The following is a 14,311-nucleotide window of genomic DNA, read 5'->3' as shown; positions in this document are numbered from 1 at the left end:
GCTGAGAAGGGGAGCGGGAAGCGCGGGAGCGCTGAGGGGGGCGCGCTGAGGGGAGCGCAGCGAAGGGTGCTCCGCGCTGGCCCGCCGCAGGCTGAAGCACACACATCCAGCGTTTGTGCGGCCCTTGGGCTGCCTGAGGCGAGTCTGCGCCCCAGTCCCTGGCGCCTGGCTAAATCCACTTTTATTTCAGTTTTTGCTGTAGCTCCGGTTGGGTCCTCACACCGGCGCCAGGGCGGGAGCGTCGGGGAAGCCCTGAGGGAGTTTTGGCGGGCGTTTTCTGCTCAGGTCGCCTAGGGAAAATGTCGAATCCCCCCTGTGGCCATCCCCGTTCCCCCGTCCAAACCGTTAATTAATAAAAACTTGGTTGTTCAAAAGGGCCAGCCCCCACTACCCACACTGGAAGCGTTCCTTGTTGATTTTGCTGCAGGCTTCCTTGGATCATGCAATGCAGCCTTAAACAGTTTTCATAGCCCTCGTCTGAAAGGTGCTGAATGTAAGCTGAAAATGCTAAAATATCCAACTTAAGAAAAATGTTCATCTTATTTTAAATATATTTCGTTGCATAGGATGTAAAATCATTGCACTCCTGATCTGTTGGGCAGTAACAGAACCTCCCAAGATAAATGGGTAAAAAAAACTTGCAGTGTCTGATACAGAGACAGCTCTTCATAAAAAGCATTTCAGTGTCTCTTCAAAGACTTAATGGCAAAGAACAACTTACTTTCCCTTACCTAATTACTTTTAAATCCTATTAAACAGCATTTATGACAAGACTGGTATGAACAGCACAAGGCTGAATGGTGGATGGCCAGAAGGCAAACATCCTGCCTTTAGCAGGAAGAAACAGCTGCCTGCCTCAGAGCTTTCACTTACCAAACACCTTCCAAACTATCCATACTCATTTGTTCTTTCCTCATTAAACCATCAACCTGGCAGCCACCTACACAGAATGGTCAAGAGTCAAAATCCACAGAAGCCGATAGCCGGGGTCCCACCGACTGCACCCAGACCCACCTCTTCCCCAGAACAGATGAGCTTTAAAGGCCCCTTCCAACCCAAACATTCTAGGATTCTGTAACTCTACAATTCTACTCTATAAGGAATAGAATGTCTGCTCCCATGAGTGTAGACTGGCAATAGCGTATGAATCACTCACAGCACTGCCATGACTGGTTGGTATGGTACTATTAAGCTTTTTGGACTAGAGATCAGGGAAGTTGGATGGCTCTCCTTATCACCTTCATTTTCCCCACCAGGTACACACAGGATCAAGCTGTGCTGTCACTACATTTCCCACTGCTTGTTGCAAACCCGCTGGTGCCACACTGAAGAATAGCTGCTAAGTGAGTTATTTTTATTGCTCTTTGAGACACTTCAGCCAGCATGCACATGAGATTGCTGTACAGAGAAGCAATCCGGTGTCCATCAGGTCTGGCAGTTGAATACAGGAGACAACAAAACCCTCCAAATGTGGGGTTTTGTTGCCTTAAAGAGCACATCCCTCCCTCTAGGATCCAACCATTTAACTGCAGAGCCACCTCCCTGAAGAGGGTCAGTCCCCTTCAGCCAAAGCCCACAGTAGCATTAGTCCTTGCCCTGGCTGAGGGCAAAGGATATTGTTTACTTCCGCTAGAAATTTAGGGGACAAACTGCCCCTTTACAAGGGTTGAAATACACTTACTCATTTCAATACTAATTTTCTTACTCAAAAACATCTCAAAGTAAGGCAATAAATTGAGGCACACTTGAATGGTTCAGTCCCAGAAAGAACCAACACATACACTTGTTCCTTTCCTATGGCCAAGCGTACTTTGGGGAAGAAAACAAGTTGATTGATTTCAGTTTTGGTAGACACAGGTGAACTGTTGGCAGGCCACCAGCCCTATTTTGTTATTACAAAATGCCACGCAAGGAACACGGCCATAACTGCATGAAGCTAATTTCTTGTTGCAGCACCGACCACTTTTGGCAGTGGTCAGGGAGCCCATTTTGCCTGAGATAACGAGCACTCCCACACAGCTCCTTCTCCCTCAGCCGAGCTGTGGCTCCAAGAGAAAACATGGCGGCTCTAGGGACATCACAAGTACTTGCCTGATCACACTTTCAGAGAAAAGATCACTCAGACGGTATTATTTATTTCTAGACATGTTAACATGACTCAGCCTGTGCTGACATTTCTGGAGATGCCTGTGCCCTTTGTAATAATTCAAGACCATGTTTTTGCTTTTTTTTTTTTAAACCAATGCAATGTTCGTTTATTTTTGTACTTACAAAAAGAGCCACCCCATTGCATCCCTCCCCCTCCCCCCAAAATGCCTTTTACAAACATTTAAAAATTAAAAACCAGATGATGACATGTTAATTTGGTAGAATTATTTTGAAACATAGCTTTTGTAATTAGAGTTAAATCTCCTACAAGATGACTTTGTAGAGATAGCCTGATTATCGGCCAAATAAAATTCCATATTACAAGTTAGCAAATTCTAGTACAAAAATAGTCCATGTGTTAGAACAGCCTCTTATTATTATTATAATATTCACAGGAAAGAGTCTATTGGCTGCATAATACCTTAATATTTATGAAATTTCTTTTTACGTGGCTCATTCATCTAATTTAATATAGTGTTGAGCCTCAATAAATCCTCAGGCAAAAAACCCTAAACAGGGTTAAATATGCTGTTCAGTGTACTCTGAAGTACTGTGCTTTTCACAGGACATCCAAGAAACCCCACAAACAGTTCTCAGCTAGTTTTGATATTCAAATGAGATCCAGATCCAAAAGGACCCCCCTGAAGTACATATCCACGACTTTCCATAGAAACAGAGGCCACAGCTTCGATGGTTTAAGTTTCACTTGGGAAACGGTCTAGCTCATCCACTCATCATTTTCACGAATCCACTTGCGAGCTTCTTTAAAAACTAAAGCAGGTCAACTCCTGAAGCATCTGGGATCCTTACGGCACTGCTCTCTTCAGGAGTGTCCCTACTGACCGGGCTCTCGCTCCTCTTCTGCCTCTGGTTAATGCTGTTCAGCAGTTTCTCTCGGACCAGGCCCCGCAGGGAAAATCTGGGGAAATGCTACTTGTCTCTCAAGATGTCTAGCTGCTCTTGATATTCTGTGAAAAGCCTCTGGAAGCGGAGGTTCTGTCCAATAACAGGAAGAAGCTCTTTCAATAGTTCTCTCTTTCGTAAACCCTGCACAAAAACACACAAAAGCATCCTCAGAATGTATTACTTGATATCATGAATATATTTGATAGAGCTGCTTAAGATCCATGCCTTTTTTCCTGCCTGGAGAGGGCTGTGTATTTTATGTTCTTACTCTGCTTACACGGCTCCCAGAATAAAGAGTGTCTTTACATTTATATACGCTCATGAAGCTGGTGCAGCCTCTGCAGTTACAGATTCCAGACATGCTCTGAGAAGGGAAGACATTTCAGTGGCTTGTCACTATTTCAAAGCTGCTGTATGAAGAACGTGGAGACCTGAACATACAGCTCTGCTCCACCTGCGTAACACTGAAGACAGCATCCAAGCTGAGACTGTGGCGCTACGCATTTGTCTACAGTTTCACATGAAATAAATACAAGTGCCTGCTTAAGGCAGCCTGCTTACGAGATTTGAGCAGAGTATGGAAAGGGTTCCAGGGTCAGCAAAAACAATTTGTGATGGCTTTTTTGCCACTAAGTTTAATCATATTTTAAGTTCTATTGTCTACCCATGTTCTGTAATTTTCACAGCAAACTTTTCCTCAAGCTTTGTTAAACTATTATCAGGACTTACCATAACTGTTGATTCCCACTGACTTCCAGCTGAGTAATGGACTGGACCCAGTAAATCCTTGCATAATTCTCGCAAACGATATTCAAACCCTGAATATTATCAGAAAATAAAATCACATTCATAAGCATTTCACTACAACCACTCCACAACATAATTGACAACATTCAGGAAAGAATTACAAGCATCCAGAATAAAATAAAGCCAAAAAGATTGATTTCTGAAAAAGTATAGTATTCTAAGAGCAAGTCTTAGATAAAGGATTTATTTTAGAGTTCTGAAGAGTTTTATTTTAAATTCTCAAAACCAAAACCACTAAGATCATCTACTAGAGGGAGAAAAACTGAAGTAGTTACTCCAGCTTGTTTTAAGAGCTGCCCTGATCTCAACCTCACTCCCCCTTCCCACATAAGATATACCAGCTTTTAAAAATACAAACCAAAAAACCCTGGAAAACTGACAGACTTCAACAGGCAGAAAACTAATACAAAAGAGATACCACAAGAGCTGGAAAGCCACAAGATGAAAACCAGTGAAGGGGAAAAGTTTTTAGGCTGCATTTAATTGCAATATATGAATTTGGAAAAATGGAGTCAGTAGTTAAAAAAAAATAAATCAGACATCCTTCTGAAACATTAAAATATTACTCAACTGGAAGACATCTCTCAAAGCCTTAGCAAAAGAGCTTCTAACAAAATTAAAATGAATCCAATTAATATGCACAAGAGTTAAAAAATCTTTAATTAAACCACACACAGTTTCCAGGCCAGCTTTATTCACCAAAAAAAAATCAGAGGGGGGAATTCCCTTGCAAGTGATGAAGTCATCTGTTCAAGGGTAACATGCCAATCAAGGCATAACAGATTGACTATTTTAATGGATTAGAGTTCATTAAATGTTGAAACCATTATAGGAATAAAGGGTCAATAATAGGATGTGCAATTTTTGAAGCTTAGCAGACCTAGAAAACTAGTGAAACAGTAATACATGTGTGGCAAAGCAGAATTTGCAGTGATGTCCAGTGTATACACACAGGCAAGGCAGCAGCATTTGCATGGTGCAGGATGACCCTGCACACACAATAGAGAGGTTCTCAATTAGTAAAGACTTTTAGAAGTAGAACTGTCCCTTTAACATATGACCCAGGACCAACATTTTCATTTCAACCGGGGAAGGACAGAGACAATCATATGCAGTTCATCAAGCTCTCTTGTTAAGTAGGGTAGGGTTCAAAAGGCAAGAATTAATGAGCTCAATTTTAATTCTGCCAACACTTATTAGGTGGCCTAACATGAACCATTTTGCTTCTCTCTGTGTAAAATGATTATGCATGGTGAGGAATAATACTGAATTAATACAACGGGAACTACTAAACTTGGAATGCAAGACAAGCAGAGATACAACGTAGATCTTTAGAATCCAAGAAGCATAAAAGTCAGTTGGTTAACCTTATTTAACGTAATAGCATAGAGATATAGTGTATTCAAATACAAAATAGACACAAGCAACCTTTCTCGCAGATTTCTTTCCTCACAGAACTTAACCTGTGGAGCTCACCAGTACAGGCTGCTGATATTTTAGAACATAAAAAAAAGTATAAAGTGCAAGTAACACAAGCAAATTCTCCACAGTTTTATCTGCTCTGGTACAAAGTGTCAGAGACTGAGCAACTCTTCCATTTCACATCAGGCAATCATCAGTTGGCTGAGGAATGTTATGGATTTTACAAGGTGTTGCTGGTTCCTCTGAAACATCTGTAGTTGCTGCCAGATAATACACATGATATGCATGACAGATCACTGGACTTTTTTTCCAACTCCTGCTGTTGAAGCCCACAGATGGCACTGTTTCCCCAGACCATGATCTGTTCACATCCATGTGTCAAAATGGGATTCCTCAGTACTGAGCACTATAGGAAGCAAATGCGCTTCGGCAGTTTGTTTTGGTTTTAAGTAAAAACCGAGTCCAGAAGCCAAGTGCTAAAAGGAGAACGTTAAGTGCAATCATACATAGACATGACATGAATGGAGTGTTTCTTAAAGATCCATCAGAGCTGCAAACAACACAGCATGGCAGGTCTCACCTTCATTAACTAGGTACCGTGCATAGATAAGGAGCCAGTGGCGATATTCATGACTGGATTGTAACATAAGTGCTGCTGCTATCTGGTTCTCCAGGTATGCAAGCGTTGTTTCTTGTTGCACTAAATGAGGCATGGAGAACAATCTTGCAGCTTGCCTTCCTGAACTACAAAACAAACAAACAAACCAACCAAAACCATGCCAGCTATAAAATCAGATCCTAGTTTAAGGAATATAGGTTTTTGCAGTACAAGCTAGTCTACACTTATCTCTCAGAGGCACCTAATGCTTCCAAAGTTCAAGCTTTTAATGACAAAGGCAGCACTTCATAGCAAACTGCCTTCCCCCCCACTGGACCGTATACAAGTATCAAGGTCCACGGAAGGTTTTCTGCCTCCTGCTCTTTTTTCTCTTCCTTTCACCCCTCTTCTCTTTAAAAACACGTGCTTTCCAGTGACCAAGTGCTCCTAAATGTTTATCGGAAATTAAGATGACTGCCTTTACCTTTCTTTGCCCCTCAAGGTGAAAGTCATAAAACAAACACAAGATACGAAGTTAGCCTAAAGCATTTAAGAGATTTATTTCAAATAAATGTATTATAAGAAGGGTAATTTGAAAAAAGTAACCCATTATTTCCTTTTTGAAAAAACTGCCAATTTTTCTGTCTGATATTTTCTCTCTCTAAAAGAGAGTGTTGTTTGTTTGGATTTCAAATCTATTTCCCATTTCATTCCCCTCCTGCTCCCAAGAAAACAGCAGTAAAGTCATACAACTCTACAGAGTTTTTCTCACCAAAAAAATTAAACTCAGATGTGAAGGACAGAAACAGCACAGAAATCTGCCTGGGAAATCTAATTCAAATCCAGGTGAGGATGGGCTACTGAATTACCTACAGGAGTCTGCTCTGGCTCACACAATTCTCTGGTGATATTTTCAGATGTTAAAAGTATGCATTAGATGACTAATCACTCAACTTTCTCAAAGACTTCATTAAATAGATCCCTTGAGGACAACTGAACTACTCAAAATTTGTAGGCCTACTCCAAAGCTGGTAAACTAAAAATTAAAATGTAAAAAGTAAGAAATTCAGTTTAGCTAATCAAAATATTACATGCACAGAATTGTCAAATACTTTATTCATCCAATAAAGAGCCTTAAAATGATTAAGTTTAGAGCATGCTTTCCTGCTCCCCAAATAATCTCAAAACAACATTAAGATACAGACTATAAATGTGCAAAGGTTTAAAAAAACCCAAACAAACAAAACAACCACTCTATGAGTTACTGACAATTACCAGTGCCATTAGCATCTTAGGAATTAACTCACTGATTCAAGTACATTAATAAATAATAGGGGGAAAAAAAAGAGAGAAACACGCTGATCAAACAAAGCAATTAAGTGCTTACTTTGATGTTCGTCCCTGTATTACAGCTAAGGGCCCAGAACACAGCATGGCTTCTTGGGATGGTAAACTATTCCTGAAGTCTGCACATTGTGCTAGAGAGTCCTGTTTGTCAGAAACAAGATTCCTGGAAAAAAGCAAACAAACAAACAAAAAGTTTGATGAGAGTAGGCAATGATATCAGAGGATCCAGCTCTGTTCTGCCTCAACGCCTGACTTGTATTTTCACAGATAACAACAACAACAAAAAAAAAAAATATCACCAAGGTGCTCAGGAATTCCACATGTATTTTCACAGATAACAACAACAACAAAAAAATATCACCAAGGTGCTCAGGAATTCCATGGACAGCAACTGTTCCCACTCCATATCCAAATTCTGCTTCTGCTGTGCCTTCCAACCCCAAAGTTCACAATATTAATTGTATAATACCATTTAGCATTAGTTTTGAAGGAAATGAACTTTCTACTTGTCATTTTACATCTAATAAGAAGTCATGCCCCAGAACAAAGAGTTGGGTGAAGACAGGTAATGGCTTTCTCGTTAAGAACTTGATTTTACCTCATGTCAGGTCCCCCCACCCACCAGACAAGTCATCACAATCATACACGTTGACAATCTTCCCATACATTACAGCTCTTCCTTCACATGGAGGGAGCTGACAGTTACAGCTGGCTTTTCCACACCTAATCAAGGATATCATTTTCACTGGCTTGAGATGCCAAGAGAATCAGTGGCTCAAACCAATGCTAAGTTTAGACCTCCAGACAGCTCAGAGGTAGAACGGCACAAATATTTAAAATACCCTTTACTGCTTTATCATGTTTAAATTTGTATGATGACTAAAGGGATTGCTCTTTTATGTATTTCCCAAGCTGTGGTACAAACTAAGAAATGACAGCAAATTCAGAATTATGGCTGAGACCCTGTCCTCTGCTCCTTATTGACTGGGAAAATTTCTGCATAATTTCTTGTTTATCTAAAGAACAAATAAGGTGTTTTCTTTTCCAAAGGATTCACATCAAGTAGCTGACTAGCAAGAATTATTCTAAGGAGGAATTAAAACAATAAGCCCTTTCATCAAGTATGCTCATTACACTAAGTACCACAATTACATTAAGACTGCAACATGTTTTTTTCTCTTAAGACAGACAACAACAACAAAAAAAAAAATCTGTTTTGGAAAGATACTGTAAATAATTTAACCACAGAAATTTTTTATGCCTTGACAGAAGAGAATCCATGGGGAAAGTCTATCTGATACCAAATAAGGCACAGACTCTTATGTAGCCTTTCCTTGTGTTTAGGACATCAGTAATGACTGTTCCATGAGAATTCTCCGAGGTATAATGATTTCTTCCCTCCTCCCCTAACTGACTTACTACCTTCATTAAACTCTTACATCTTGGAGAAAAAAAGCTCTCTTCAAACTTGACTGGTCATCAGATCAAAAAAAATTATTAAGGAGTCACGAGGACTGACAAAGTCAGGCACATACACGTTCAGGATTGGCGTGCATAGGTCTTATTTTCTCTGGAAAGTGGGCAAAATAATTTTAACATGTCTAAACTCCCAACAAAACCCTGAAAATTGTTTTGACAGATTTTCCAGAACTGCATTCTTTTATGCAAAAAAGTGAATTGTAAGGCTACATTATCTTTAATCACTGCCAACTGCTTGACAGATTCAACTGATGCACATCAGCAAAAGTATATATGGGTGTATGTTAATAAATAAGAGTATGCACTGTGTAGGAAAGAGAGATAAAGCTGTAGTTTAACTTTTTCATTTAAAAAAATTTATTTTAAACATAACAAATCGTAAGAATATAACAGAGTTAAGCATAGACATATGATAGTGAAGCAAAGCAAAACTAAACCTGGCATGTGTTCCTACTCAGACTAAGCTTCAAAATATGGAGCGCAACAGCAAATCAGAATACATGTTAGTTCAGCCAAGTTGTAAAAGCAGGAAATAATATATAACTTACCACGTAGAAAGAGAAGGATTAAAACAGTACGCCTTTCCATCAGACATGCTCATTACAGGTATACCATGTTGAGTCAGCAAGATCTGAGAGACAGTCGCATCACTTCCTACAAGTCAAATCAAACCAAGGTTTTTCTTTTGGAGTCTTGCATGACATTCAGAATGATAAAAAATGCTATCTACCATTAATTATCAGTCATAGCCACCAACAGAAAAAGGGTCAGTAAATGTTATTCTCAAGCATTGATAGGAAGGTCAAGACACAAGATAGGGATGGCAAGTGCCAGGCTCAGGGCAGTAGCATTAAAATCACTCTCGCAAAACACATTATCAGTCTTGATGCTGCCATTTATACAGAACATTGGCTTCACTAGAAACATTCTCCAAATCTAGGGACAATCTTCAGCAATTCTGCCATGTAACCTAAGAAGCCTTTATGTTTCTTTTTCCCATTAAGTTAAAATTCTAAAACCCAGCATACTTAGAAAAGCATGCTCTCTAAGAACATAGTAGAAGTGGGATAGCAGGAGTCTCTCATTTCCCAGCATATCCCAAGCCCAGGATTTGTGCACTTAACTTCTAAAGAAGACATTTTTAAACTGCTAGTACAGCTACTTCTTCAAGGTAGTTTTGATTAAAGTTAAAATAGAAGCCAGTATGCTCCGAGACATGCTTTTTTGATCATTTGTTTTGTGCCAGACATCAGCAATGATAGAAACTGAAGATTTTGAAATAACAGATTTGAGACAATCGGTTGTTCATCATTAAGATAATATACATGCAATGTGCACACAGAGAAACTGTTGTAAGAGCAGTTTTACGTAAAATATTTGGTTTGTGATCTTCACAACACTGAATCTTCACATTCAGAAGCAAGCCGGAATATAGTAAGCTACAGAATCTGGTACAAGTCTGCTAACTGCTGATATTCTCATCTCAGTTATTTCTGCTGTATTTCAACATTGCCAATGACTTCCTTTTATTACACAATAACGAAGTAATATTATTTGTTTAGGCTTTTCACATTTTGTAAAAATTCAGCATATTCATAAATGGTACTAAAGAGTACAGGTGGGCTCAAAGCTTGGTAAAGAAATGACCCTTTTTACTACCTGAAAATATTGTTTGCAAAGATTCATCTCTAACAATGGCTGTCTGCTTGTGAACATCCCTGAAAAAGACAAAAGGACACGTCTGCAGTTTAAAACCAACTGAAAGCTCCAAAATCATTTAACAAATGCACTTCTTCAATATTCATGACAGTGGGTTTTTTGGGAGAGTTTGGTTGGGGCTTTTTTTTTTGTTGTTGTTTTGACATTTCCTTCTTTGCTTCAACAAAATTACTTTGGTAAACTCAAACCCCTTATGGCAAGCCAGAAGTCAATAACAGAGAACAACTTTTATGGCTCTTTATCAGGCAACCTCATTACAGCTAAGCAAACACTAAGGATCCAAATAACTCCTTCAGGAGCTCCGACTCGCATGAGACGTTAGATTTAATTCAACAACTGTAAACAAGTACTGCAGTTTTTATCTTGGTATCTTGAAGATGGCTACAGTACTTTAACTCTGAAACTCACGTACTTCATTGGCTAAGTATGACGGAAGTTGGAAATACCCGTATTTCTCCTTTTTCCCCCCTCAATCCATTCCATATGCATGACAAGTCTATCCTAGGGAGGCTGTTTAAACTAGAAACTTCTAGCTGATCACCTATCTTCCTTCTAGAATAAAATTCAACATTATGGACCATCCTAGAGCAGGATTCAAGTCCTGCCCAATTAACTCTTCATATTATATCCAAAAATGGACTGGTGTTCAGACCTGATTTGGTTTAAGCCTCAGTTTCAACAGCAATGCCTCGACATTATTGAACAGTTACCTATAAAAATCAGCCCAGCCAGCTGCCGCAGCCTGTTACGGTACTTACCAAACAGAGAGCGTAGCAGCAGTGGTGAGAGCCATGACGTAAGAACCTGTGCAATGTAGGGTGGAGATGGGTGTATTCAATATTATAGGGGGAAGAAGGCGACGACCACAAGCTGAAAATACTGACAAGGTTCGTTTCTCACAGGCTACACTTACAATCTCACTAAAAAAAAAAAAAAAATCAGTATTCTGAGGATTACTGTACATTAACAGTTTTCTAACAAAAAGACATATTCATAATTATTTTCTATTTTACACAAAGGTAAGAAGTTTTCCTACTTTAATACTGACAAACAGAAGGGACTGCAATGAATCACTATTTTACAGTTGGTATTCCTGTTAACTGAAGGCTCCCTTCCTACATCACAAAACTTTTTCCCAAGCGACACTTACAATCTCCCAAAAAAAAAAAAAAAAAAAAAAAAAAAAAAAAAAGAGATATCAAAAAGAAATGTTTACATTTTACATTTTATCAAATGCAAGTAGCATAAAACCAGACCAGTTCCTTAATTTGTCATACAACTTGGGCTAATGCCTCAAGAGGTGACTAACTCCTACAGCTTACAAAAAATCCTGTGTACCAAAGGAAACATTCAAAAACCACACAGATTATCTATAGATGCATTCTATGCCTCCTTAATTTGGTTATAATTATGATAGTCTAAGGAGATGGGCAGAAGGTTTGCAGACCTAGGTGTAATTAACTTTCTGTAAAGTGTACTTTCGTACGCCTAAAAATGCACTCTGGCCTTTAGGACTACTTATCTGCTGCAGGCTCCCACTTCCCCCAACATATACTCTTACCAGCTTCCTGCTGCAGTGAGAATTCGACTGGTGAGGACCGTCTCCCATTCCTTTCCTTCTCGATTACACTTTAACCTGCTCAGCTTTGAACCTCCCACTGTAGTCATTTCATTCTCTACTTCAAGGTACATCGATGGATCTGAACTTACCTGAAAAACAAAAAATAAAATACTTTTTGGAAGAACTACTCAAAAAAGCAGCAACTACCATTAGATCCAAAACAATGCCGACTTTAAGAATGGATTTAAGTATGGCATTGTCTGTTTAAGATTGCTTAAAAATAGACTGTGGTACTTCAAAAGAAGCAGGCCTCTGAAAATCAGTCTTGGCTAGAACACAAATAATTTCTTTGTATTCTGAGTATAAGAATGAAGAAAGGTTGTGCTAGTCTGTGCTTCCTAATTAAGGGCACCAGATCAAGTCTAGATGTGCCCAGTCTCCTTACAATCTTGCAAATTAGAACCAGACTGCCACAGCCTAAACACGCAGAAAAATTATTTCATAAATACCTAAAGTAATACTATTTACCAGCCTCCTCAGATGTTGAGCATCTCCAGAGAGCTCTCAGAAAATGCTTGTTTTTCTCTTTGGCAGTGTACTACCGACACAACTGTAATAACGCAGCAGTTACTCCCATTGGAGCCTCTTATCTTTATGACACACTTTGGTTAACCAGGAGGAGGGACTGATGAACCAGAGGCATTCCTCTTTGAAGTTTAGCTGGTTCAGAAGTGGCCTATTTTTATCTGATTTGCCATTAACTTTTCTCATACAGACATATTCTTAGAAGCTGAAGTATACCATCTTGCTTGCTTGAACAAATACACATATCAAACATTAATTTATCAAAGGATCCTGAATAATCTAAAAATATTTTTAAAAAGCAGGAGGAAAGGTCCTTTTTTTTTTTTTTTTTTTTTTTTTTCTGTATTAAGCTTTTTTCCCCCCTTATAGTCTACTTACTTGCAAAGTAAACGATTTCTGTGGGATTGGGGTTGGCAGCTTAAGTGCTAATGCTGGTGCAGAGATGCAAGCAGCATCCTTCTCAGAGGCCAGTGTAGCTGGGGACTGGAAAAAAAAATTGCAAAAGTGGTTAAATTTTTCCATTAAAAGAAGTTAAAACCAAAGTTATTCTGTAATATAGATTGAATTTGAAAGAGAAAAACTTTTTTAAAAAATTCCAAATAATACCAATTGCAAATATTAATCTTTTTCCGATTACTTGTGTAAATACAATTTTTTTTAATATAGCTTCTAAGAATTAAAAGACCTAAACAAACTAGATGTGGTCTTTTTTTTTTCATAGACCCCTCCACCTTTCAGCTGGAACCAATTAATGGAAATTCTGGTATATTGCATGGAAAAGCTAAGCTCTGAATACCGAAAACAGAGGGACCTATACGCCCTAAAATGGTGGAAATGTTAATGCCACTTACTACTTCATAGTTTCTAGGAAACTCACAACCATTTGAGTCATCATATCTGAGTCACTCTCTTGTGCTTGGGCCACTCTCCATCAAAGAACACCAAACATTAATGGCATTTCAATTTATTCTATACAGTCGTTTGGCAGGCTATCACTACTTAGCGTGCTGGTACTGTTTAGTAAGTAACTGCGTATTTATATAAAGGATGGACACATTTGCCCACACCATGTACATCTGGTTTTTATAATCTCAAATTTTAAAAAGAGTAAGTTTAAAAGGCAAAGAAGGAGGATGGCTAAAAATTCTGAGGGGCTTACATTACTTGCGTTTCCCTGAGTTGACGGAACAAGTCAACATGGGACTGACTTTATTAAACGAACATTGAAAGCCACAATAAATCTTATTTATTTCACCTGAACAGTTAAAGTTACTGGTACAAGTCTGGAGTCTTTTCGAGGCCTTCCTTTTTTCTTCTTTTCTACTGTTTCTCCCTCAAGTTCCAGTTTCCGTTTGGGTGCACTGAGTGGTTTAGCAGCTGGAATCTTCTCTTCACTGTCACTGCTGCTCTCCAGAATATCCTTGGGCTTATTGTCTTTAATTAAATTCTGATCCTTCAGTCTGAGCAAGTAAAAAAAAAAAAATTTCACATTTTATATAAGTTGATTCCAAAAGCTGCCATATATCCTATGCACTGCATTCTTGTAGGTAAGAAGATACATTCTTAGCCTTGTTTGAGGGTATTTCAATATGCACAAAGGCAAGAGGAAGAAGCCAAAACGGTATGGCAAGTCCTCCACAAAAGTACCATGTACAATATATATGTAAGCTGATAAGACATATTCACTCCTTTAAAAAAATTAATCAAACTAGCAGTTCACAACTAGATAAGGCTGTAAA

At 38.8% G+C, this 14,311-nt stretch overlaps 1 protein-coding gene across 4 annotated transcripts in view; it reads right to left on the bottom strand.

Moving 5' to 3' along the window:
• Nucleotides 1-2,324: 2,324 nt before the first annotated feature.
• The window catches only part of LOC104127221 (protein HIRA), a 29,520-nt gene continuing 17,533 nt past the window's right edge, over nt 2,325-14,311 (bottom strand). For all 4 annotated transcript variants that reach the window (XM_035895356.1, XM_035895358.1, XM_035895357.1 and 1 more), the window contains 10 exons: nt 13,828-14,032; nt 12,951-13,055; nt 11,988-12,136; nt 11,185-11,346; nt 10,367-10,425; nt 9,256-9,361; nt 7,269-7,391; nt 5,864-6,027; nt 3,784-3,872; nt 2,325-3,195 (listed from right to left, as the gene is read on the bottom strand). In XM_035895356.1, the coding sequence (XP_035751249.1) occupies nt 3,079-3,195; nt 3,784-3,872; nt 5,864-6,027; nt 7,269-7,391; nt 9,256-9,361; nt 10,367-10,425; nt 11,185-11,346; nt 11,988-12,136; nt 12,951-13,055; nt 13,828-14,032 (1,279 nt within the window). In that variant the 3' untranslated portion in view covers nt 2,325-3,078. The remainder of the gene's footprint in view (nt 3,196-3,783; nt 3,873-5,863; nt 6,028-7,268; nt 7,392-9,255; nt 9,362-10,366; nt 10,426-11,184; nt 11,347-11,987; nt 12,137-12,950; nt 13,056-13,827; nt 14,033-14,311) is intronic.

This window comes from Egretta garzetta, unplaced genomic scaffold, assembly GCF_000687185.1.
Source record: "Egretta garzetta isolate BGI_Z169 unplaced genomic scaffold, ASM68718v1 scaffold25, whole genome shotgun sequence".
NCBI lineage: Eukaryota > Metazoa > Chordata > Aves > Pelecaniformes > Ardeidae > Egretta > Egretta garzetta.
Note: the sequence above shows the minus strand (reverse complement) of the source record. Positions and strands in the feature narration are given on the sequence as shown.